Source organism: Aspergillus steynii (assembly GCF_002849105.1).
Source record: "Aspergillus steynii IBT 23096 chromosome Unknown P170scaffold_3, whole genome shotgun sequence".
Classification (NCBI taxonomy): Eukaryota; Fungi; Ascomycota; class Eurotiomycetes; order Eurotiales; family Aspergillaceae; genus Aspergillus; species Aspergillus steynii.
In genome coordinates, this window is record NW_020194400.1 from 1,662,004 (window position 1) to 1,683,537 (window position 21,534).

The 21,534-nt window shown below is 54.1% G+C and overlaps 8 protein-coding genes across 8 annotated transcripts; 5 read left to right on the top strand and 3 right to left on the bottom strand.

Moving 5' to 3' along the window:
• The first annotated feature begins 613 nt into the window (after nt 1-613).
• On the top strand, nt 614-1,143 carry P170DRAFT_435648 (uncharacterized protein). The gene has a single exon (XM_024848986.1). The coding sequence runs from the start codon at nt 727-729 to the stop codon at nt 1,015-1,017; it is 291 nt and encodes a 96-aa protein (XP_024705760.1). The 5' UTR covers nt 614-726; the 3' UTR covers nt 1,018-1,143.
• Nucleotides 1,144-1,585: 442 nt separating this feature from the next.
• On the bottom strand, nt 1,586-4,338 carry P170DRAFT_144811 (MFS transporter). Its single transcript, XM_024842492.1, has 10 exons — nt 3,771-4,338; nt 3,602-3,711; nt 3,508-3,542; nt 3,214-3,458; nt 3,100-3,132; nt 2,944-3,030; nt 2,464-2,873; nt 2,277-2,388; nt 2,026-2,159; nt 1,586-1,731 (listed from the first exon to the last, which is right to left on the bottom strand). Exons 1-10 carry the CDS (start codon nt 4,199-4,201, stop codon nt 1,655-1,657), a joined length of 1,674 nt encoding a protein of 557 aa, XP_024705761.1. The 5' UTR covers nt 4,202-4,338; the 3' UTR covers nt 1,586-1,654.
• A 555-nt stretch (nt 4,339-4,893) lies between these two features.
• On the bottom strand, nt 4,894-7,510 carry P170DRAFT_435649 (kleisin alpha). The gene is made up of 2 exons (XM_024848987.1): nt 6,859-7,510; nt 4,894-6,794 (listed from the first exon to the last, which is right to left on the bottom strand). The coding sequence occupies exons 1-2, from the start codon at nt 7,120-7,122 to the stop codon at nt 5,265-5,267; spliced, it is 1,794 nt and encodes a 597-aa protein (XP_024705762.1). The 5' UTR covers nt 7,123-7,510; the 3' UTR covers nt 4,894-5,264.
• Nucleotides 7,511-7,803: 293 nt separating this feature from the next.
• Nucleotides 7,804-11,705, top strand: pmr1 (Ca(2+)/Mn(2+)-transporting P-type ATPase PMR1). Its single transcript, XM_024848988.1, has 3 exons — nt 7,804-8,307; nt 8,409-10,908; nt 10,980-11,705. Exons 1-3 carry the CDS (start codon nt 8,200-8,202, stop codon nt 11,552-11,554), a joined length of 3,183 nt encoding a protein of 1,060 aa, XP_024705763.1. The 5' UTR covers nt 7,804-8,199; the 3' UTR covers nt 11,555-11,705.
• Nucleotides 11,706-14,681: 2,976 nt separating this feature from the next.
• P170DRAFT_435652 (uncharacterized protein) lies at nt 14,682-15,025 on the top strand. Its single transcript, XM_024848989.1, has one exon. It carries the CDS (start codon nt 14,706-14,708, stop codon nt 14,883-14,885), a length of 180 nt encoding a protein of 59 aa, XP_024705764.1. The 5' UTR covers nt 14,682-14,705; the 3' UTR covers nt 14,886-15,025.
• P170DRAFT_435653 (ammonium transporter) lies at nt 14,886-16,830 on the top strand. Its single transcript, XM_024848990.1, has 3 exons — nt 14,886-15,217; nt 15,283-15,874; nt 15,931-16,830. The coding sequence occupies exons 1-3, from the start codon at nt 14,951-14,953 to the stop codon at nt 16,551-16,553; spliced, it is 1,482 nt and encodes a 493-aa protein (XP_024705765.1). The 5' UTR covers nt 14,886-14,950; the 3' UTR covers nt 16,554-16,830.
• Nucleotides 16,831-17,045: 215 nt separating this feature from the next.
• On the bottom strand, nt 17,046-19,798 carry P170DRAFT_405558 (Golgi transport complex subunit COG4). Its single transcript, XM_024846590.1, has 2 exons — nt 18,414-19,798; nt 17,046-18,362 (listed from the first exon to the last, which is right to left on the bottom strand). Exons 1-2 carry the CDS (start codon nt 19,632-19,634, stop codon nt 17,118-17,120), a joined length of 2,466 nt encoding a protein of 821 aa, XP_024705766.1. The 5' UTR covers nt 19,635-19,798; the 3' UTR covers nt 17,046-17,117.
• Nucleotides 19,799-20,204: 406 nt separating this feature from the next.
• On the top strand, nt 20,205-21,370 carry P170DRAFT_353258 (SIR2 family NAD-dependent protein deacylase; the record flags this gene model as incomplete). The annotated part of the gene is made up of 2 exons (XM_024843971.1): nt 20,205-20,327; nt 20,390-21,370. The coding sequence occupies 2 exons, from the start codon at nt 20,205-20,207 to the stop codon at nt 21,368-21,370; spliced, it is 1,104 nt and encodes a 367-aa protein (XP_024705767.1).
• Between the last annotated feature and the right edge of the window lie 164 nt (nt 21,371-21,534).

The following is a 21,534-nucleotide window of genomic DNA, read 5'->3' on the forward strand; positions in this document are numbered from 1 at the left end:
AGGTTCTGCGACTTGAGTTGGAGTTGGAATGTCGACCGAAATTCCATGCAGGAAGCCGCGCGGATGGTCTTTTTCCTTTTAAAAACCCAGACAGGAACACGGACTTATCATCAAATCAATCAATTGTGGCAGTGGAGCGAGCATCCAAAGCTGGGACAGGAACTGGGACTGCGGGGAAAATCAAGCCAGAGAGATCGAACGAGGGGAAGAAATATAAAGGCGGGCGAGGATGAGAGATTTTCTCGAATGAACCGACGAGGGGAAGAAGGCCAGAGAGCGCGAACGCGGGGAGAGTCGCAGCAGAGAGGCTAATGAGCGACGAGCAATAATAATAATCTTCGAATTAATGCAAAGATCCCGGTCAGAGAGAAAAGAAAAGAAAAGAGTCAAGAGTCGCGTGTCCAACAACCGCAAGCGTCTGGCAGGAGCACTGAGAGGACCGGCGGTGGCATCCTCTTTATTATTATTATTATTATTATTACTATTACTATTACTATTACTATTACTATTACTATTATTTGATTTGATTTTTTTTTTTTCTTTTTGTGATGGACCTCTGATTCTTATTATAAATATTATCAATGCGACTTCAAGGTCAAGAGGGGAGCTCTGCTGGAGATACAGACGAGTACTCTACGCAGTAGGTGACAACCTCACAGCTTCACATGTCCTAGGAATCGAGTCGAAATCTCATGTCAACGGCCATGATAGTCAACATCCGTAGGAATGAGCCATTTTTGGGCCTCGTCGTCGGGTCGCCCCGGGATGCTGACTCACGCCGACCTCCGGAATCCCCCGAGAGCGTCTGCCAGCGTCTGCCTCGGCTCGTCTGCCATCGCTGCTCCCTCCCCAGGCTTCATCCCTCCTGCATCTCGACGGCATGCCAGCCTCATCCGAGGCAGCCCTCCTTGGTTCGTGTTGAGGGCTCGAAACTTGGTTCTCGGCGAGGCCTCGTCTGATCCAGCAAAGCAGCGTGTTTCTCCCCCAGCTGGGCGTCAGCTGTGCACGCGGCAGTAGCGGTCTGTTCAATTCGGTGGGAGACGTCCAACTCCTTATTCGCTTCGATTTTGGTCTGTCGGGCCTAGATCGTAGCCTCTACTGTACATTATGTGCATGCATAGCAACTATATATATCCCATATCCCATATCCCATATCCCATATCCCATATCCCATATAACCCTGTCCACCGGCTTTCCTGTCGCTGTTGTTCCCTGCAGCGCAATACCTGCATCCGCGTAAATACGAGCGAGTATGACCATTGGGCTCTGTAGAAGATCAAGACGACCAACCCCGCTCGCAACCGATGTCGCAGCATTAAACTTCTCCTTTTCTTTTTGTTGGAAACTGGGGGGCGGAGAAAATGAATCTACCGCGTCGCAAATCGGCTCTTCTTGCGAATGCGACTGCCGTACTGGAAGAAAATATACCTATATCCGAATGATCGCGGTTAGCCAGACCCTCGAAAGCATGCTGCGGGTTTCCCACGGCCATTCCCAGAATCATGCGCAATGGTGAGACGCAACGAAGGCCGGAAGATGTCAAGGACAGCATGCGGTCCGAGCTGCAGAAGCTCCCTGCAGGAGACAGTCCCTCGTCCTTCGTACCCGACTGGCAAGAGAAAAGGGAGAGGTTGAGTTGTTACAACGGGGTAACTCACGGAAACGGTGTCATGGCCAGGGTCAGAAAAGCGAGCAACGAAGTTGCCCAGTGGTATCCCAATCGGTTATACACTGCAGGCGGCGGTTAGCAACTGGCGGTCAAGGTCTCTATCACATCGACACGTCAAGTTTGATGCCTTCAAAGCCTCAAATGAAAACTCAAAAGAGAGAATGACTCAATCGAAAGAATGAATCATTAAAGAAGAAAAAAAAATATGAAAAGAAAAGAAAAACTGCAACTCTGAACTTGATGGATCAAGAAGCACTAGCCCAGTATGGGCCATTGGGCCCTTCCCATGCCATGCAATGTAAGGTAGGCCATCCATAAAGGAAAAAGGAAAAAGAGGTGGCAGGTTGATTCCTTACTTTGTATTCCAAACAAGGGAAATATCCCACCAAACAGCGAACGAGCAAAACTGTTTGCTGCCAGAGCACTGGCCGCAAATGTCGGATATGCATCAACCAGAAAGGTGAAAATGCCCGAATATACCAGGATCGTGCTAGATTTTGTGGAAGAATCGAATGAGTACCGCTCATTTGTTGCTAGTAGACGCAAGCCTAGATGCGCTGAAGAGCAAAACAGGAATGCGCCAACTCTGGCCCTGTTGGAAACTTACCCGGCTCCAAAAAACGCACTCCCGATGATAGGTGCAATCCAATGCACATGGGGATAAATCGTCCAAGCAAAGATGAACAGGCCTATGGTCACGAGCGGTCCGCCAAGGATCGCTTCATCACGAATTAGCATCACCATCGTTGTCCTATAATTAGGCGCCAATGCGAATGACAGATCGATAGACGCACCTGGGGGAAGCCGCCACTCCGGCTGGAAGTCGTCAGCCTTCCCAACTGCCCTTTCATGATTCTTCTCCAGGCGCTGGTAAATGCGTCGCCACAACGGGTCAGACAGGATAGCAAAGAGCATCCCCACAAATAGACCAAGAAAACAAAGACCCCGCTGCCATAGCTCAAAGCCATACACGTTGCCAAATACCAATTGAAAGGCGCCGAAGAAGAGATAGAGGATGCCTAAAAGGATGGCGGAAAATATACAAAGGTTCAAGCACATGGGCTCTAGTGTAAGAAGCAGCATGGGCCGGTAGGTGGACCGCAGAACCGTCTGTGCCACTGAGCGATTCAACCTTTCGATTGGAGCTTTCCAGCGGTCATCCCCTGTTTCCTTGCGCATTTGTCGCGCCTTGCGTCTCAAGAGTCTGCCTCACCCCTGTTAGTATAGCTGCTTAAGATAGACTGTCTGAGCTGCTGTCAACAGCATCCACTTACACGGGATGATAGGTTTCAGGGACAAGAGCAATGATCGAGATAAGTAATAAACCCGTCCAAATGAGAAGCACATAGAAAGTCCAGCGCCTAATAACCGAGAACCAGCAAGGTAAGCATGTGTCCTACACACGACTTTTTCGAAGGGAAAAGACGTACCATGTGGTATACTGGTTTATAAATCCACCCACTCTGAGAGCTGGCCGTCAGCTACCGAGCAGCAATCCAACCACACAAGGCAGTTCATCAGAAGTAACTGGCGGGGAAACTTACAATGGCCCAACTTCAGGGCCAACAAAAGGCGACGCTGTATAGAGCATCATCGGTGCACTAAGCTCATGACGAGCAAAGAGATCGCCCACTGTACCGCCGGCAACACTCAGAAATGCGCTTCCCGCAATACCGTTAAAAAAACGGCACACAATCATTGTCTCGATATTCTGAGCCACGGCACACGGAATCAGCCAAATCAAGAAAAATGTGAACGAGATGATATAGATGTATCTTCGACCGTAGAACTGTATGACATTAGCAGAAACAATCAATTTCGCCAGGGAACACGCCCACCTCTGATAAGGGCCCAAGAAATAAGGGCCCAACCGCTGCATCGAAGATACGTTAGCAATTCACGGCCAGGGTACAGTGAAGATCCCAAGCTTACCCAGGCCAAATATGAAAAACGACAATCCTAGCGTTGCAACCAACCGGGAACAATTGAATTCCTGCGTTATTTGATCATAGGTGACCGTATACATAGAGGAAGTACAGGTCCTATCCAGGCAGGATATCAGTGGGGACATTGGCTGCAAAGCTGGCTACTCTGAACTTACACGCATAAGGAGCCCATCGAACAGATGATGACGATTATCCACCGCCTGAAGGTGTTAAAATTGCGAGGGTTCATGGGGTCATTCTCGTCCCATGCAACAACAAAAGCCGAGGACTCATCGGTATCCTCGCCCTGTGCTTCGTCCGGAAGATGGGCCCCTGCCTCTTCATCGGCAGTATGGCAGCTATAACCGTCATTGAGAGACCAACTGCGCTCAATAGGTCGGGATGAAGTTGAATGAAGCCTCTGCATTCGCCCGTCATTTGCAGATGGCGTGACATTGATTGGCGCATAGGTATTGGCATCATCCGATTTTTCCGGGTCAGAATCGCCGGCGTCGGTTCTTTCGTCGTCTGTTGATCGCCTGTGCGAATGGATCTTGGTGCCGACAACTGGTCGGGAGCCCGAGTCCCCCGGCTGCGCTGCAGACATGATTGATTTCAGTCGTCAAGAACTCGTTCCTCCGTTTTGCCAAGGTCCTCTTTCCTATGTTCGTGGGTGCGCCGAGATGACGTTATGAATACAGTGCTCAGCTAACCGGTCGATCGAGGACCGGTAGCTGCATGAATTATCGATGGCCGAAAGGATAATCAAAAACCCATAAAGGAGAACAGAGCAAGAATCCAAGTACGTTTGAAAGAGGTCGAGCTTAATAACCAAAGCGAAAATGCTTATCGCTCGCCCACGAACGGCTCCAAACCCCACCGATGATGACAAAAGCCGGGGCAAATTACTCTGTCGTCCAGAGAAGGGAAAAATGCAAAGCAAGCAAGCATTTTTCTAGTCACGGCGACGGCGTTAAGGCTTTGATGGGGGCTGGAGCTAATTGGCTAGGTTAGCTTGACCCATCTTGCTGATCTTAGTATCCATGACTGATCCTTAGCCTCGGGCTTATCGGCAATGCATCGAGCCGACCATGCTGGGATCTAGAGCTGGTTCCATGACTAAGTGGTGTGCATGATGCTTTAGTTACGTGGGCCATTGCTGGCGGGTTGATCAATTGATAGTTCACAAGAATCAGGATACCGACATTGTCGGGTGGAAGGAATGGAGAAAACAAAAGTACCGAGAGAATCGGAGATTTACGGCGGCCACGTGCATGACCAGCTACACCCGTTCAAGATACCAGTGTCAATGGAATCAGTGACTCCGCTTCTATGTTAACTACTAGATCAAGCTACCTAATCGTCCCGGACCAATTCGCCCCAGAAATCCAACAAATCCTGGACATCGCAAGAATCAAATCCAGAACCGCCTTTTCTCAGAAACCCTTAAAACTGACTCCCAAACTCCACCAATTCATTAAGCAAACAGAGCCTGCATCCAAGTACAAGAGGGGGTCTTCTCAGAGTAGAACCAAGACAGTCACAAGAAGATAAAGAGAGAAGAAAAGAAAAAAGGCCAAAGATATCAGGGGTCAACGAGCCAAAGAATAGAGAAAAAAAAAAGAAAAAGAAAAAGAAAATTGCGACCGACTGTACAGAACAAACATCATCTAAGCCGTGACCGGAGCAGCTTGGCTGACAGACTCGCCGCTGGTATTCTCCTCGGCCCACGAGCCCCAAAGAGCGCGCTTTCCCCGAATTTCGAGCGGTCCTCCAACGGCATCAGATCGTTGTTCGACCTGGACGGCATCCTTGGTAGCCAGCACCAGAACTTCGAAGAACATCTTGGTGGCATCGGCCTTGGAGGCCTTCTTCTCCGGCAGGAGCTCCTGGAATTTCACGCTCTTCTTCTGTTCCGCCGCAGACTCGCCCAAGCGGTCGCGTAGGATGTGAACAGCATGCTTGGTGCCGATTGAGACCGGTCCGCTGTCTGCCGGTTCGATCGTCTCGTCAAACTCGTCCAATGGCGGCTGATCCATGCCCTCATCATCGCTCATGCGCAAACCCTGCTCCTCCTCGTCACCGGGAAATTCAATCTCGGATCGCTGATTCAGGGTCGAGTCCAGACCGAGTCCCTCATCTACCGGCACGATCGCCTCCTCTTCGCCCAGCTCCAGCGCAGGGACAGTGGCAGCTTCAATATCCATGTCCGAGATGCCGCTGTCGCGTTTCCTCTTAAGTTCGCCGGCCTTTTTCACTGCGTCAAACGAGAGCAAGTCGCGAAGCTCGGGGGCCCAGCCTCGTCCACGGCCTCCGCCCATCACATTTGATACGAAATCTCCATTCTTTTGCATGTTCATGAGAGTGAGAAGAACTGGATCACGGGGCAGAGTGGATGTGGGTTTCATGATATCGGCGCGGTTTTCATGCAATTGCCTGATCTCGGTACCAGTGTAGTCGGTCTTTTCATCAAGCTCCATCAGAGGTTCGACCTTGCGCCGCTTAGAGCGCTGCGCATGTTGTGCAGTAATCTCGTCCTTTTCTCCTTCCTGGTTCCCTTCGTTATCTTCTCCGTCGTGGTGGAAGGTATCATCATATGCTTGTCCGAGTTTCTCAATATCGGCATCCGGGAGGTCGCTAAGGACGGATTCACGATCGGATTCGTCTTCCTCGCCAGCAAGGGCCGGTCCTTCTTCACCACCAAGATCGAGAGTGTCATCCGCCTGCAGGAGCGTGTCCTGAGGACCATCGGTACCGAGATCCATCTTATCCAAGGGAGCATCATCTTCGCCGAGGTCCAAAGGCAGATCGACATCGTTGAATTTGCCAGCATCACTGAAAAGATCTTCCTCGACAGGCCGGGGAGCCGGAGCATCTCGACCAACTTCCATACTAAAGTCATGACCCAGCGGCGTTTCGTCCTCTCCCAAGTCAAGATCGACTAAAGTATGGTCTTCAAGGCGGGGGGGTTCCTGGGAGACGGAACGGCGGAAGCTGCTATCGGGAAGAAGTTGACTGCCGAAATCCATGGACGAGCCGAGCTGCTTTCCTTCTGGCTCCAAATTGAGGGACTGAGGTAGCAGCAGCGAGGAATCCAGATTCATGAACAAATCGGATTCGGTAAGAACATCAGGCAAAGTGATACCACCAGGTGCAACAACGGTGGTGGTGAGGTCATTGTTGTTGGTTAACCGGAAGGCCTAAGCAGTGAATAACATCAGTAAGATTAGAGATCCAACAGCATCATGAAGCAAGAGAGCGTACCATCTTAATTTTCATCAGCGCTTCGTTGCAGTCATCCAAGAGGTAGCGCGCCTTCCTGCTGTAGATGCGGACCACACCCAGCAGCAACTGACCACTCAATCGCAGAGCCATAGGCGCCTGTCCTTGGTCAACAATGGCACTGACGCTGCTTTCGATGTCCGACTGCAAGATGTGGGATTTGGACAGCTTGCGCTCCAGATTGGCCGACAACCAAACGCGGGCCAGCGGCCCCGTCTTCGACAAGAGAGTTTCCGAGTAGAACATGGTGGTGGTAATTAACTGTGGAGAAGGAATACACAAAAAGACGAGACAATGTGCTTCCCAATGGACGTTAGACAAAAAGGCCGATCAAGAAAAGCCCGCGCGCAATGCGGGGTGGTGCGTGGTGGGAGGCCCTGGCAACCCGATTTAATGACGCGCTGTATCCCGAAAACAACAGGATCAGGTGCTTCGCCCCCTACAGCCCGCTTCGAAAAGGGGTGTCGCAAACGAGCAAGCAACACGTAGAGGGGCCCAAAAGAAAGCGAGTCGAAGCGATCGCGTAGAGACCAATGCAAGAGTATCCACCGCGTCCGTGATTCGGAAGGGGGTGGTTGGGATCAACCGAGTCGATGGATGATTTGGGAGGCGGTGGTGGGAAAAAGAGGGAAAGAGAGCCTGGGAGCGCGTCCGGCGGGCGGAAGTCCAGGTATTATCTAAGGCATCGACGGTTGCCCAGCCGCAACGAGGCCGACGCGCGCTGCTGATTGGCCCGTTAAGGCCGTGGCTGGGGTCACGTGTGGGCGCTGCTGACTCAGGCCTGTGTCACGGGAGGCGCTAGGCCCCATCCGGCGTCGGCCGGATTAACGGGGCGCCGGCGCTAGGCCGCAAAGGGCAAAGCATCATCAGCGTTGAGGTCAGCCTGTCCAGAAGTAAAAGGCGCTTGCATGCAGCGAAGAATCCCCTCCTGGAGCCCGTATGCTTTTTTCATAGCCCACGGGGTATTGGCCGGCGCTTCTCGACTGCAAGAAGCCCCTCTGGATCATCCATCGTCCTTGGTGTCTGTGTGACTGTGGACCGCCTAGCTCTCGGTCTTCCCTCTTCCAGACCCTGTGTGGCCCTTACTCTTAGCCTTGTTTCCACTTGCCTTAGTGTCCATCTAGTTGTTTATGACTGATGCAGTTTCGCGTCTGAGAACGTGGCTTTTCGCTGATTACCTTTTGTGCTCCTTCTTTCAGCCTCGCCTCCCTAATTTGCATTCCACTCAACAACATCGACACTCTTTTGCGCCCTTCTCCCTGATGGGATGATAACAACTATAAGCCGGATTTAACAGGACCCTCTTTCGACAAAGCATGAGAGATGTCAAGGTCTGCGACGCCTGCGCTACCTTTGCATAATGCCCAGGTCTCCGGTTTACGACCCCCGTCTACCACTCCGGCGGGTGTGCGCTCGAGTCCCTCTCCCCAAGTAAGTCAAGTCGCATCCGTTCGATCACTATCGGGCACTTTCGACAATTCCCGTTGCCCCGTTCAAGAGGGCCTGGCGCTGACGCGGGGCATCTTGAACAGACCTCAACCTCGACCTACTCCCTATTAGACCCCCAGGAAACCGCGGAGCATCTACAAACCTCTCTTACCCACGGACTCACTCCGGCAGAGGCCGAGGTGCGCCTAATACGGGATGGACCAAATGAATTGCCTCACGAGGAGCCCGAGCCGCTATGGCTGCGGTTTCTTAAGCAATTCCGGGAAACATTGATCTTGCTTCTTCTAGCATCGGCAGCGATTTCGTTTTTCATGGGTAATTACGACGATGCTGTCAGCATCACTCTCGCCGTAACAATTGTCGTTACCGTCGGATTCGTTCAGGAGTATCGGTCGGAAAAATCCTTGGAAGCACTGAGCCGCCTGGTACCGCATCATGCCCATCTTATTCGCGACGTCCCCCATTGGAACACTCCGACGGACAGCTCCATACCCGCGGCGCCCGCAGGACCCGATGACAGCATGGAGTTGCAGGAACTTCGAACCAAGAGTCCTGGCTCAGCTTCGGCCGCGGTCAAAGCCTCCACTACGGTTCCGGCAGCCGAGTTAGTGCCCGGTGACATGGTTCTGTTTACTGTTGGTGATCGCATTCCGGCAGATATTAGGATCACCGCTGCGACGGATCTATCCATCGATGAGTCCAACCTCACGGGAGAAAACGAGCCGGTTACGAAGTTTGCCGACGCCATTCGGAATGCAAAAAATACTTCGATCCATTCGCCCAAAATCGTCAGTCCTCCGCGGTCGCCTTTTTACGATGCCCCGGCCAGTGGTGCTGTAGGAGCGGATATCCGTTTAAATGAGCAGCACAATATCGCTTTCATGGGTACTCTGGTTAGATCGGGATACGGACAAGGAATCGTGATTGGCACCGGTGCAAGAACGGAGTTCGGCAGCATTTCGGCCTCTTTGCAGGAAATTGAGAGCCCGAGAACGCCTCTACAGCTCTCGATGGATCGATTGGGCCAAGAGTTGAGCTATGTCTCTTTTGGCGTCATCGGATTGATTGTTGTCATAGGGTTACTGCAAGGTCGCAAGCTCCTTGAAATGTTTACCATTGGTGTCTCTCTGGCGGTCGCGGCGATTCCGGAGGGGCTTCCTATCATCGTGACGGTAACCCTTGCTCTGGGCGTGCTGCGCATGGCAAAAAGGGGAGCAATCATGCGAAGACTTCCAAGTGTCGAGACCCTGGGATCGGTGAACGTTGTCTGCAGCGATAAAACAGGAACTCTCACCCTCAATCATATGACTGTCACGAAAATGTGGCATTTCGATTGTCCTGAGCCGTTCGAGGTCCACAACGACATCACATCTTTGACTCCAGGGCCTGCAGCTAGAACTGTGCTTCGGATTGGAAACATTGCCAACAACGCCAGACTGTCGCGTGTGAACGCAAATTCGCCCGCGAGCGCATCATCGGCCGCAGTATTGTCCTCCACTGACGATAGAGCCTCCGGATCCGTGAGGAGCAGATGGGTTGGTCAACCCACGGATGTCGCCATATTGGATCTATTGGACACGTTTGGAGAGGATGACGTGCGCGATCGTATCAGTGCGCGCGTTGCCGAAACTCCCTTTAGCTCCGAACGCAAGTGGATGGGCGTGATCATCGGAAGTGGCACTTCCAGTGAAACCAACGTTGCCTATATCAAGGGTGCTCTGGAGCAGGTTCTGACCAGGTGTGATACCTACCTAACCAAGGACGGCCGCGAAGTTATCTTGGATGAGCCGCGACGCCAGACTGTCCGACAGGCAGCTGAGCAGATGGCATCGGAAGGACTAAGAGTCCTGGCTTTCGCCAGTGGCGCGGTGAGGGATTCGTCTAGAGGAAGGCCTTTCGGGAGCAGGTCCGGCACTCCTACTTCGAGAACCAGCCAGGGTGATGACGATGATCGATACAACGGATTAGTCTTCTCTGGACTAGTGGGCATGAACGATCCACCCCGCAAGAACGTGCACAAGTCGATCAGGCGCCTAATGGCTGGAGGGGTACGAATCATCATGATAACGGGTGACGCGGAGACCACTGCCGTGGCCATTGCAAAAAAACTCGGAATGCCCATCAGTGACGCTCCGGGTTCGCGACCCGTGCTCAGTGGGGAAAGTATCGATCGCATGAGCACGGAGGAACTTGCGCAAGCGATAGCCTCTGTTTCAATCTTCGCCCGCACCAGCCCGGACCATAAGATGAAGATTGTCCGTGCCCTCCAGTCCCGAGGCGACGTGGTAGCCATGACCGGAGACGGTGTGAACGATGCGCCGGCTCTGAAGAAGGCCGACATTGGCATCTCAATGGGAAAGCTTGGTACCGACGTTGCGAAGGAAGCTGCGGATATGATCTTAACGGACGACGATTTTTCAACCATCCTGCGAGCTATTGAGCAGGGCAAGGGAATCTTCTACAACATCCAGAACTTCATTACATTCCAGCTCAGTACCAGCGTTGCCGCCTTGAGTCTGGTGCTCTTGAGTACCACTCTCGGCTTCAAGAACCCGCTCAATGCTATGCAGATTCTCTGGATCAGTAAGTGATGCACGCCCTTTTTGCCCCTCGTGTATTTTTTGCCGTCAGTTGGCTAACCTGTTCGCCGATAGATATTCTCATGGATGGCCCTCCGGCGCAGTCATTGGGTGTAGAGCCGGTTGATCCGACCATCATGAGCCGTCCGCCGCGACCCAGGACAGCCCGGGTCCTCACGAAGCCGCTCATCCAGCGGGTGGTCACCGCGGCTCTGACGATCATGATGGGTACCCTGGCGATCTACGTGTACGAGATGGGCGATGCTGACGACGGCATTACCCCGGGCAAACGATCTCGGGTCGTTACGGCACATGACACGACCATGACTTTCACCTGCTTCGTGCTCTTCGACATGTTCAACGCACTTGCTTGTCGCAGCGAGGGCAAGTCGGTGCTCCGCGGCGAAATCTCCCTCTTCGGAAACAAGATGTTTAATTACGCAGTCTTCGGGTCCCTTGCCGGCCAAGCCTGCGTCATATACCTGCCTTTCTTGCAGAGGATCTTCCAGACGGAACCTCTCAACTTTGCCCACCTGTTCAAATTGTTGTGTATTTCGAGCTCGGTGTTTTGGGTCGACGAGGCCCGGAAATTCTACCAAACTCTGAAACGGCGCCGGGCCGTTGGGGTAGGATATAGTGTGAACGTTTGAGGGGGGTTTCCTTCGGTAAAGAGATTTGATAAACTTTGATTTCATATAATCTTTTTTTTTGGGAGAGGACGGGGGTGTATAATTGTATAGAAGATCGGAGGCGTTTCTTACAGATCATTGTCTTGTATATCAATCATCCAACTGTCCATGTACACTTTTAATCGGTTTTTGTAGCTCTGTTGTGGTTCTAGGATTGTAGGGCAGCCGATGGTACGATGGAGCAGAGTAAGACAAGCTGCAAGGAGATGGCAGAATAGAAGATCAGCAAAATTAATGGGGTCCAGTAGGTACGCTCATTTAATCCTATTAGAATCCGGGGTTCCTTTATACATGTATGCATGCAGGCATGTATATTTACTTCCTGACACTATCCGGTGTCCAGTGTTTATTTTTGTATATTTATACCGGAATGACTGCCCACCACGGAGCAACGGAGCAACACGAACTCAACAACACGCAATTGAGATCGAAGAGGTCCGAAAGAAGCCACCTGACTAGACACAGAGCATCCCACTCCGTATATGTCCCAGGATATACGCAGTACGGCGTGGGCACCACTTGTCGCGAAGAATCGGCTAGGAGCAGAATCCCAGCTCGAGCCGGTTCGCATTCCACCATAAAGGATCGACCACGTGGGGGTTGTGCAACCTTTTAGCCTTTTTGCTCGCGATAGGGATTGACTTTTCTCGGATTCTGCCGTGTCACACTGGGCTGCAGCTTCTGCATATCCCTCATTTCCAGCTGCATGGAAGAGGGCGTAAATGCCTCACTGCCAGGCTGTTTAGATAGAGGGTGGGGAGGTACGCGGTCGAAGTAAGGTGTTTCCCACCATCTCCTACTAGTCACTGGACACTAGTAGTGCGGGACGTGCATCCCCCATGCTACCACGTACGCAGGAAGCGGTGGTTCGTATGCACGGAGAAGTAGATATTACCAGGTAGGTAGGAGACAGGCACCGAGAGCGTGGCTCGACCCACCGCTGGAGACGAATTGAGGCCCTCCTGGACAGGCGAGGGGGCCCCGTAGCACGAACTGCCGACGCCCGGTGGTGCAGATGTTATCCGACGCTGGACAGGTAAGTACGGAGTAGTAGGCAGAGGAGGAGCTGGGGTTGATTTTAGGCGGGAGGATCGGGGAACCCCACCCGAGATCTGGACGGGGCGATGAGCTGACCGGGATAAGGAATTCCTCTCCTGCGAGCGGCCGTGTCAAGACCGCCTGCCGAGTCCGAAGGGACCTTCCCTGAAATGCCCGACAGCGCTCGGGCAAAACAGGGAGGAGCGCAGGGATCCGGCCGGGCGGTCATTGGCTCATCTGGACGTTATCAGCGCCGTGGAGATCCAGCCCACCGCGCTAGACCGCATGCGGTGGCCCCGGCGCCCCACTTGGCGGCAGGTGGCGTTCAGGGCCTTATCGGGACCTCACAGCCAATCGTTTGGACGATATTCATGAGCTGAGAGAAATGCCAGATGATAAGGCCGCCGCGCGCATTCCCGAGTCGCCGGGGAGAGCCCTCCCGGCCTGATAACAGGCGCCGCCGTCTGGGGAAGAAGCAGGTGCGTGTATAGCCGTTATCATCGGGGCTCCAGATAGCTTGCCAGACAGTCGAACGCCTGGAGATAGACAATGTAGCTTTAAATACAGGGTCCCGAACCTCTCTGCCCCCGGGGACGGAGAGTTTGGGGATTTCTGCTTCCGGGGATGGTGGTGAGTCCAGCTCTCCATCCATCCGATGCCAACTCTGGTCTTCAGACTCGAACCAAGCCACTCAAGACCCTCCCCCTTCCCTAGCTTCCAAGAGCAATTCATGGATGCTCCGGCTGGGCAGAGGAGTCTGCCCCCCGATAGCTGATCGGGATCAGTCCGTCCTCTGATGGGGGGATTATCTACTCCGGAGTACGATGAAGCCGATGAAGAAGGCTAACCCACCCGCGGGTGAAATGTGCTGCTAATAGTAGTATTCGCCACATGAGCTTTGGTTCTGCAGTCTTGCGGACGGTCTTGGCCCGGATGGGGCGTTTTTTGGGTCTTCTGGAACCCGAACTACGACGGGGCCAGAAGCTAAGCCAGCCCCAGTTACCCTGGGACTCGAGACTTCGCCATCTGCGCACATCCGGATGGTCGATGGCAAGAATGGTGACGCTGCCGGTCCCATCTGGACGATCCGAGCAGGACAGGACTCCCCTTTGCAAGGGTTGGCCGTGGGATATGCGATTGACTGACGAAGGGATTGTCGGGAGCAGCGGCGAGAAGTGAGAGAACAGAGAAAAAAAGACCAAAGACGGACGGAGGCGGTGATTGGCGGGAGGCAGGCGGCTAGGATGTTCTCGTCGAAGATCTGCCTGCCGAGTTTATTTTATTCTATTTGATTTTTCATTCCGCTGTTATCTCTGACCGAAGCCTGACCACTATCTTTGCCTTTTTTTTTTTCTTTCTTTTCTTTTTTGGCCTTGTTCCTCGTCCCTTGACCCGCGCCTCCCTCGGATTGAAGCTGATTCCTCCCTTCCTCTCCCTCGACAAAGAACGGAAGAGTCTCTTGTCCTCGTGTTTTATCTCGATTATTGCCTGTTTCGATTGGCATTTATCGTCGCTATTATTAACCACTTGCCGCCATTGCTGCTCCGGCGGCCTATTTCTGGAGGCTCCACCACGCTTGTCTTTCCTCTCTCTGGCCTGCCCCGATCGATTATCGCGCCCTGCCAATGATCCGTGACTAAGGCTCTTACTTAGTGACTTCCTAATTCTTTAGCTCTTATCTTTGGCTAGCCTGGGACCCGCGATTTCGTCCCGTCCAATTCCAAGGCCCACCGCCGACGCCTTTCCAGAACTGCCTTTCTTTTATATACCTCTTCCTCCTCCGCCCCCCGTGGCGGTCTTTTTCTCCACACAGAGCGGAGTTTCTCATCCTACCTTCTTTTCTCTCTTTTCCTCTCCTCCCTTCCTGCTGCCTTCATCTTTTTCTGGAGTGAGAGAAGGCGAGCCATCTGGACGGGTTCAACGAGCAGCTCCTTTCCGTCTCTTTCTCTTCGATTTCCCCTCTCTCGACATTCGACTCCTGCTCGACCCTTTCTCTCCCGTGGTTTGGGCTTTGCGCCCTTCCTGTTGCACCTCAAATCATCTCCCACGCCATCCCTCCAATTAACCCTTCGCCATGGCATCGACCACGAACGTGCCGTTCATCCCGGACTATGCATCCTACAACTGGACGGGCGCCCCCTCGAACTACGAACAGCTCGCAACCAACGAACTGGGTGGCAATTCCCGTATGTTGATTTGCACCCAGGGAGCTTACGTTTGCAATCCCATGGAAACTAACTGTGGATATCTGTAGGAGAGGAAAACGTAAACAAATGGTTTCAATCGGGTGACCAAGCCTACATTATCGTGGCTTCCGCCATGGTCATGGTCATGATTCCCGGTCTCGGCTTCCTGTACTCCGGCCTCGCTCGTCGGAAATCGGCATTGAGTATGATCTGGGCCTGCATGGCGTCTTTGTCTGTCGTGACCTTCCAATGGTACTTCTGGGGGTACTCGCTTGCCTTCTCGCCAACTGCCACCAACGGGTTTATCGGAAACCTTCGCAACTTCGGATTGATGAAGACTCTGGCCGACCCAAGCCCCGGCTCTCCCCTTGTTCCAAACCTTCTCTACGCGTTCTATCAGGTATGCACATCGAGAGCCTGCGAAGCCACCCCCACGATCTGTAGCTAACCTTCCAATCTTCATAGATGCAATTCTGCGGAGTCACGGCTGCAATTATTATGGGAGCAGTCGCGGAACGTGGGCGCCTGCTTCCTGCGATGGTGTTTATTTTCATCTGGGCCACGATCGTGTATTGCCCCCTTGCCTGCTGGACGTGGAATGTGAACGGATGGGCGGCCAAATACGGCGTGTTGGATTATGCCGGCGGTGGTCCTGTCGAAATCGGTTCCGGTCTGTCTGCTCTTGCCTACTCCATGGTACTGGGCCGTCGTCAGGAACGCATGATGTTGAACTTCCGCCCTCACAACGTCTCTCTGATTCTTTTGGGAACCGTTTTCCTCTGGTTTGGCTGGCTTGGATTCAACGGTGGTTCGGCCTTTGGTGCCAACCTCCGCGCCGCCATCGCTTGCTGGAACACCAACTTGACTGCAGCCTTTGCGGCCATCAGCTGGGTGGTCCTCGATTGGCGTCTGGCGAGAAAATGGTCCATGGTCGGCTGGTGCTCCGGAACAATCTCCGGCCTGGTTGCCGCCACTCCGGCTTCTGGTTTCATCCCCCCTTGGGCTAGCGTGATCCTTGGTATCGTAACTGGAATTGTGTGTAACTATGCCACTAAGGGTAAGTTTGTGTGACAGGCCTATTTCTGAGGGGATGGATTGGCTAACATGACTCAGTTAAATACTGGATCCGGATCGATGACTCCATGGATGTGTTCGCTGAGCACGGTGTCGCCGGTATTGTCGGCCTTATTTTCAACGCCCTTTTCGCGGACGACGCTATCGTCGGACTGGATGGAGTGAATACCGGCAGTGGATCGGGTGGATGGTTGATTCACAACTATAAGCAACTTTACATTCAAATCGCCTTCATTGTCGCCGCCAGCGCTTACACCTTCGTCGTCTCTGCCATCATCGCGTACGCCATCAACGCCATCCCTGGTCTGAAACTCCGAGCATCCGAGGAGGCCGAGCTGCTGGGTATGGACGACGACCAACTCGGTGAATTTGCCTACGACTACGTTGAGGTCCGCCGTGATTACCTGGCCTGGACGCCGCAGAAACACGACCAACTCGAAGACGGACACCAGATCCCTGCCGCTGCGCGGTACGGGATCGGCGAGCACAGCGAAATGATGTTGGACGGCCACCCGCCCATCGGGATCGACAGCCGCGGCTGCAGCGAGGGCGATTCCGGCATCCAAGAAATCAAGATCGCGCCGGCTCCCCGCCAGGTGGCTGAGCAACACCCCGTCGACGAAGGGTCCGAACTGCCCAGGTCGGACGAGAAAGCTCAGTAATCCGATCTCAGCTGCCTTGCTTCTTTTTTTTCCCGTTCTCTTTTTCTTGTTACGATATCCAGCGTGTCCGTTTCGTTTGGCTGAGCCATATTATGTGATGTATTATTTTATACCTGTCTGGGATTTGCTTGGAGCAGGAGTTCGTTTCTATTTTGCTATCAGCTGATGGGTTTGATTGTATATAATCGGGTTTTGGCGGGGGATTCTTTGTTTTTGCTTGTATGGGATTTCCAGATACCACGTGCATAGATTGATTGAATATTTGTTGACCATAACATTTGAATTCCCTTTGAATCCCTTGGATTTCCTAAGATCTTACTCTTCCGAAGCCAAGGGGACTACGCAGTAGAGCCAGTCGATCCGATACAGAATTCGGGTACCTTGCAGCCTTAGGCCGCAGACAAGACCGACAAGGAATCTGGTCATGTGGAAGGTCGATCAGGCAGGGCCGCACGTGAGCAAACATGACAGAAGTAAGTATCCACGGATGTACTCGAGTCTGGAAATTGAACGTATGCTTAATCGAACAAATAAAAAAGACCTCTTCTTTTTATACTGACAGGATCATCGTCTCACCATCGCTCGAATGCGCGTAAGTTCCTCCCGATTCAGCTTGTCAACCACTTCGGCAGTCTCCCCTCCCCGCAAGACATCCTCCCACTCGTCCTCGTCCATCCCCATCACCAGCACAATTTGCATGCACCGGGCAAAGGCCTCGCGGTGCCGGTATCGGCCCGGTGCGCCATACGTACCGCCAATGTCCACCGCGGCGCTGGCCACCCCCGAGACGTCCCGCTCCAGTCGCGTGGCTCCGATTGCGTTGACCCGGCCGTGGTAGGACCACAGTCGTTTCTCCAACAAGCGAGTAAGGTAGGCCACCGTGACGGTCATGAGTCGGTCGAAAGCCGACGTGGTTAGGATGCGCGACAGCGGGAGGAGCAGCTCGGTCCAGCTGGCTGCGAAGCGGGGACGCACGAGTTCGGCTCGAGTCGTCGAGTCGTCGTCCGCTTCGTCGTGATGGTCATACTCGCCGTACGCAGCGCTGGTAGGATCATTATCCTCCCCGGGCTGGTATTCGATGTCTCGGAAGGCATCGGCAAGGATAGGCCGTAGACGGTGCTTGACAACGTTGTTGAACACGACCTGGATCCCGTCCGACAGAAGATCGTTGACCTTGGATTCAAACGATGACGAAAGGGTCTGCAGGGTCTGTGTCGCAAGAGTGGCTTCCGCGGGGACGGGGAACAGAGAGTGAAGCTGGTCGGTCTCTTCAACCTGACCTTCGGGACCCGTCGTCCTCTTCTTGGTCTCGGTATGATTCTGTACAACCCGTTGGACGTAGTCAACGGCCACGTCCAAATTGTTGATCAACACTAAAAAGGCAATGACCATATGTTCAGGCGGCTGGCCCCCTTGGACGGTGGCTCGCGGGTAACATTCATCGCGCATTTTCCTCTGCGTCATGCCGATAAAGTCCGAGCCAAGGACTCGGGATAGCGTGGGAACTACATTGGTCACCACGCCGATTTGCGACGTAGCCAAAGATTGTTGCAAGACTTTGTTTACAATCCACATGATATCACCAACTGCCGAGGTGATATGAGGTGGGTCGGCTTTCAGCGGCTTTTGGGGGTTCAAGGTCAGGCCGGAAGGCTGCTCATCCAGCTGGAAGGCCTTCTCAACTGACCGCCGGAAGAAGAAAGTTGTCATGGCATTGAAGGGGGCCACAAGTCGATCAGTGACCTTCTTCATCAGAGTCGAGTCTTGTAGAAACCGTGGGCGTGTGAATTGATCTTCGTTTTCAGGTGCCTGCGGACTCGTCAGCGGCATATTGACGAAGGAAAGGGACTGATGACTTACATTGCATGTTTCAGCTAAGAATCGACAGTAGAGAGACCAGCGGCCTAGCATGACGGCCATTTCATTGAGAAGCCCATCGATTTCTTTCATATCCACACCCTCGTCCTCGGCAGCTCCATCGCGGGTTGCAGGGGAGCTGGATCGTGGAGTCGTGCTTCGTTGCGGGGGCAGGAAACTTTGCACCAAGAAAGTAAACGCATATGATTTGATGTCCGTGAGCTTGCGATCGACATGTCTCTCATCGCTCCAGGTGTCGAGGATGATTCCACCTTGAACATCCGCCTCGAGCTGCAGCCGTTCAATGACCCGATTCATCTTCCGGGGGCCATAATGACGTTCCACTAACCCTCCGTGGCCATCAATGATTTGAGCGATGTGCTCAAACAACTTGGTAAGCGCATTCGCGTAGAAGAAGCCATCCTTGCTCTGTGCGCCGGTTCCCGCGTTGAGATTGGTCCGCGCCCGCGACGCCACCCCCTGGCAAACGTAGCGCCCATACACGTCGAGGCCAACCTCCGAGCGACCGATCAGGGGGAACAGCTTGAAGAATCGAGTGATCTTGGCGCCGTTGACCTCCTTGACGGCCTTGTCAAACTCGCGCAAGAACAGGCCACAGAGCGACTCGGCCGCATTGTCCAGAGTGACGTTGGGCGGATCCGGCACCTCGGCGGTAGGCACCATCTCGGCTGCGAAAGATCCATGGACCACGTCGGACGGGATTTTGGAGGCCCGACTCAGGTAGCTTGCCGCCGTTTCCCAGTCCTGGGGAGCTCCCATGGAGCCGGCGACGCCCAGCACGCAGGCCTTCAGTTCGGAAACCTGCTCCACAACCTCCAGCGTCGCCTTGACCCGAGATTGTTCCAGATCGAGGTGACGGACGGCGCTTGAGATGCGATCTGCGGTGGCCGCGGCATTGGAGAGCATGCCATGGCTGATGGAGCGCGTGGTGCTGGTCTGAGAGCCCAGGTTGGCTCGCAACAAATCCAATCGGCCCAGCTCTCGCGAGAAATCCTTCTGGGAGGCGACGAGAGCGTCTAGACGGGCCGTGACCGACGCCTCCTGGTCGTGCAGGTGCGACAAAGTGGCCTTGATCTCGGCGACGGAGCTGGCATTGAAGATATCCGGCGCGGGAACCGACGAGGACGCAGGGCGACGCAGGGCTGACGGCGACGACGGAGTCACCACGTGCCCATTGACTGGGCCGGCGGTGGATTTGGACATTGTCCACGAGGGGGAGGCTGGATCAGGGGGGAACGAAGAGCGGCCAAAGGGCGATCTGGCGACTTGGGGAGGCCGCCGTCCGCCGGGGAAGGCGGTGAGGAGGCTGTCAACAATGCCTGAGCATAAGTGAAAGTGAACTGGACGGAGTCGTCAGGGACTCCCTCCTCCGACCAGCAATTGGAGTGGGCTGAATGTCATAGGCACCAGACAAAGCATCGGATGTTGGACCCGGTCAACAGTCAAAAGACAGCGGCCATCTGCACCAGCGGCATCCGTCCCCGGAGAACCGACACCTCAGGCAGCGACTTCCCTATTCGGCAAGCCGATTCGACGTCATCCGCCGCCGATTTTCTTCTCGCTTTCTTCCCCTCGTCGCCTTATCTACTATCGACTCCCAGACCCTCAGCCTCAATTGCCCTCGTTATCCGTTCCTCGAATAGACTTATACTGTATCTATAGACGTATTCTTTCTTCGTTCTTTTCCATTTCTACAGAACCGCCACCATCGGTCGTCGTCGCCGTCCCCGACACCAACACGCCCGGCCTCGATCCGGCCGCTTGCCTCGCAGAATGGGCAACGAATCTTCGACTCTGATAGACGATACGACGCCTCCGTCCGTGCTCGAGGCTCGCACGGTCGAGGCACTGGCCAAATACATTAAAGAAAAGGATGTGCGACGCGTGGTGGTGATGGTACGTTTCCTTGCCTTTGTCCCCCGTGCCTGATTCACGGCTGAATTCGGCGGAGTATATAGGTCGGCGCGGGCATCAGCACGTCGGCAGGCATTCCCGACTTCCGTTCGCCAGATACTGGGATCTACGCCAATCTAGCCCATCTCGACCTGCCCGATCCCGAAGCGGTGTTCGATATTTCATTTTTCAGAGAGAATCCGCGGCCGTTCTACGCCTTGGCGCGAGAGCTGGCCCCCGGCCGGTATCGACCGACGATCGCGCATTCGCTGATCAAGCTGCTGCACGACAAGGGCCTGTTGCTTAAGCACTTCACGCAGAACATCGATTGTCTCGAGCGCCTGGCGGGCGTGCCGGGCGAGAAGATCGTCGAGGCCCACGGAAGCTTCGCCAATCAGCATTGCATCGACTGTCGCGCCGAATACCCCGAGGCTCTGATGAAGGATGCCATTGTCAAGGGCGAGGTGCCGCACTGCTCCCAGTGCAACGGAATCGTGAAACCCGACATCGTTTTCTTTGGCGAAGCTCTGCCCGAGGACTTTTTCGACAACCGAACGCTGCCCGAAGAGGCCGACCTCTGCATCGTCATGGGCACGAGTCTTTCCGTGCAGCCCTTTGCAAGTCTACCGGCCTTCTGTCGGGACGGCATCCCGCGCGTTCTGATCAACATGGACCGGGTTGGGGGGATGGGCTCCCGTGCCGACGACGTCCTGATCCTCGGCGATTGTGATGCGGGCGTGCGGAAATTTGCTCGCGCCCTCGGCTGGGAGCAAGACCTCGAGCTCCTCTGGCAGGCGACGAATCCCGACAAGGATTCGCGCGAGGCCGAGATGGCCTCATTGAAGACCAAGGATGAACGGCTCCGGGATGAAGTGGAGCGACTGACCGAGGAGGTGGATCGGACTCTGGGGATCTCCGACGCCTACCAGCAGCGGGTACGACGACATCTGAACGGGTCGGAGGCAAAGACAAGCGGCGAACCGGGGAAGGTCGGGGGATTGGCGCATGTGTTTCCTCACCTCGCGCGGCCGCAAAACCCGCCATAGACGAGGGGGCGAGGAGGGAGCAGGAGGAGGGAAGGGGGAACCGGCGTTTGGTTGGTGTGACGGGCGAACGTTTATAAATATCCATTCAGTGTTTGGTTGATGCATGTTTACTACTACGAAGACGATGACCGCAATGAGAGCTGTTTCTGCACAGACCCTCCTTG

Coding starts and splice junctions, on each gene's coding strand:
- P170DRAFT_435648 (XM_024848986.1), top strand. CDS start 727: ATGAGCCATTTTTGGGCCTCGTCGTCGGGTCGCCCCGGGATGCTGACT.
- P170DRAFT_144811 (XM_024842492.1), bottom strand. CDS start 4,201: ATGTCTGCAGCGCAGCCGGGGGACTCGGGCTCCCGACCAGTTGTCGGC. Junction 3,543..3,601: donor GTTTTTCATATTTGGCCTGG/GTAAGCTTGGGA, acceptor TCTTCGATGCAG/CGGTTGGGCCCTTATTTCTT. Junction 3,459..3,507: donor TTCTTGGGCCCTTATCAGAG/GTGGGCGTGTTC, acceptor AATGTCATACAG/TTCTACGGTCGAAGATACAT.
- P170DRAFT_435649 (XM_024848987.1), bottom strand. CDS start 7,122: ATGTTCTACTCGGAAACTCTCTTGTCGAAGACGGGGCCGCTGGCCCGC. Junction 6,795..6,858: donor CGCTGATGAAAATTAAGATG/GTACGCTCTCTT, acceptor TTCACTGCTTAG/GCCTTCCGGTTAACCAACAA.
- pmr1 (XM_024848988.1), top strand. CDS start 8,200: ATGTCAAGGTCTGCGACGCCTGCGCTACCTTTGCATAATGCCCAGGTC. Junction 8,308..8,408: donor GCTCGAGTCCCTCTCCCCAA/GTAAGTCAAGTC, acceptor CATCTTGAACAG/ACCTCAACCTCGACCTACTC. Junction 10,909..10,979: donor TATGCAGATTCTCTGGATCA/GTAAGTGATGCA, acceptor GTTCGCCGATAG/ATATTCTCATGGATGGCCCT.
- P170DRAFT_435652 (XM_024848989.1), top strand. CDS start 14,706: ATGGCATCGACCACGAACGTGCCGTTCATCCCGGACTATGCATCCTAC.
- P170DRAFT_435653 (XM_024848990.1), top strand. CDS start 14,951: ATGGTCATGGTCATGATTCCCGGTCTCGGCTTCCTGTACTCCGGCCTC. Junction 15,218..15,282: donor TTCTCTACGCGTTCTATCAG/GTATGCACATCG, acceptor CAATCTTCATAG/ATGCAATTCTGCGGAGTCAC. Junction 15,875..15,930: donor GTGTAACTATGCCACTAAGG/GTAAGTTTGTGT, acceptor AACATGACTCAG/TTAAATACTGGATCCGGATC.
- P170DRAFT_405558 (XM_024846590.1), bottom strand. CDS start 19,634: ATGTCCAAATCCACCGCCGGCCCAGTCAATGGGCACGTGGTGACTCCG. Junction 18,363..18,413: donor TCTTAGCTGAAACATGCAAT/GTAAGTCATCAG, acceptor ACGAGTCCGCAG/GCACCTGAAAACGAAGATCA.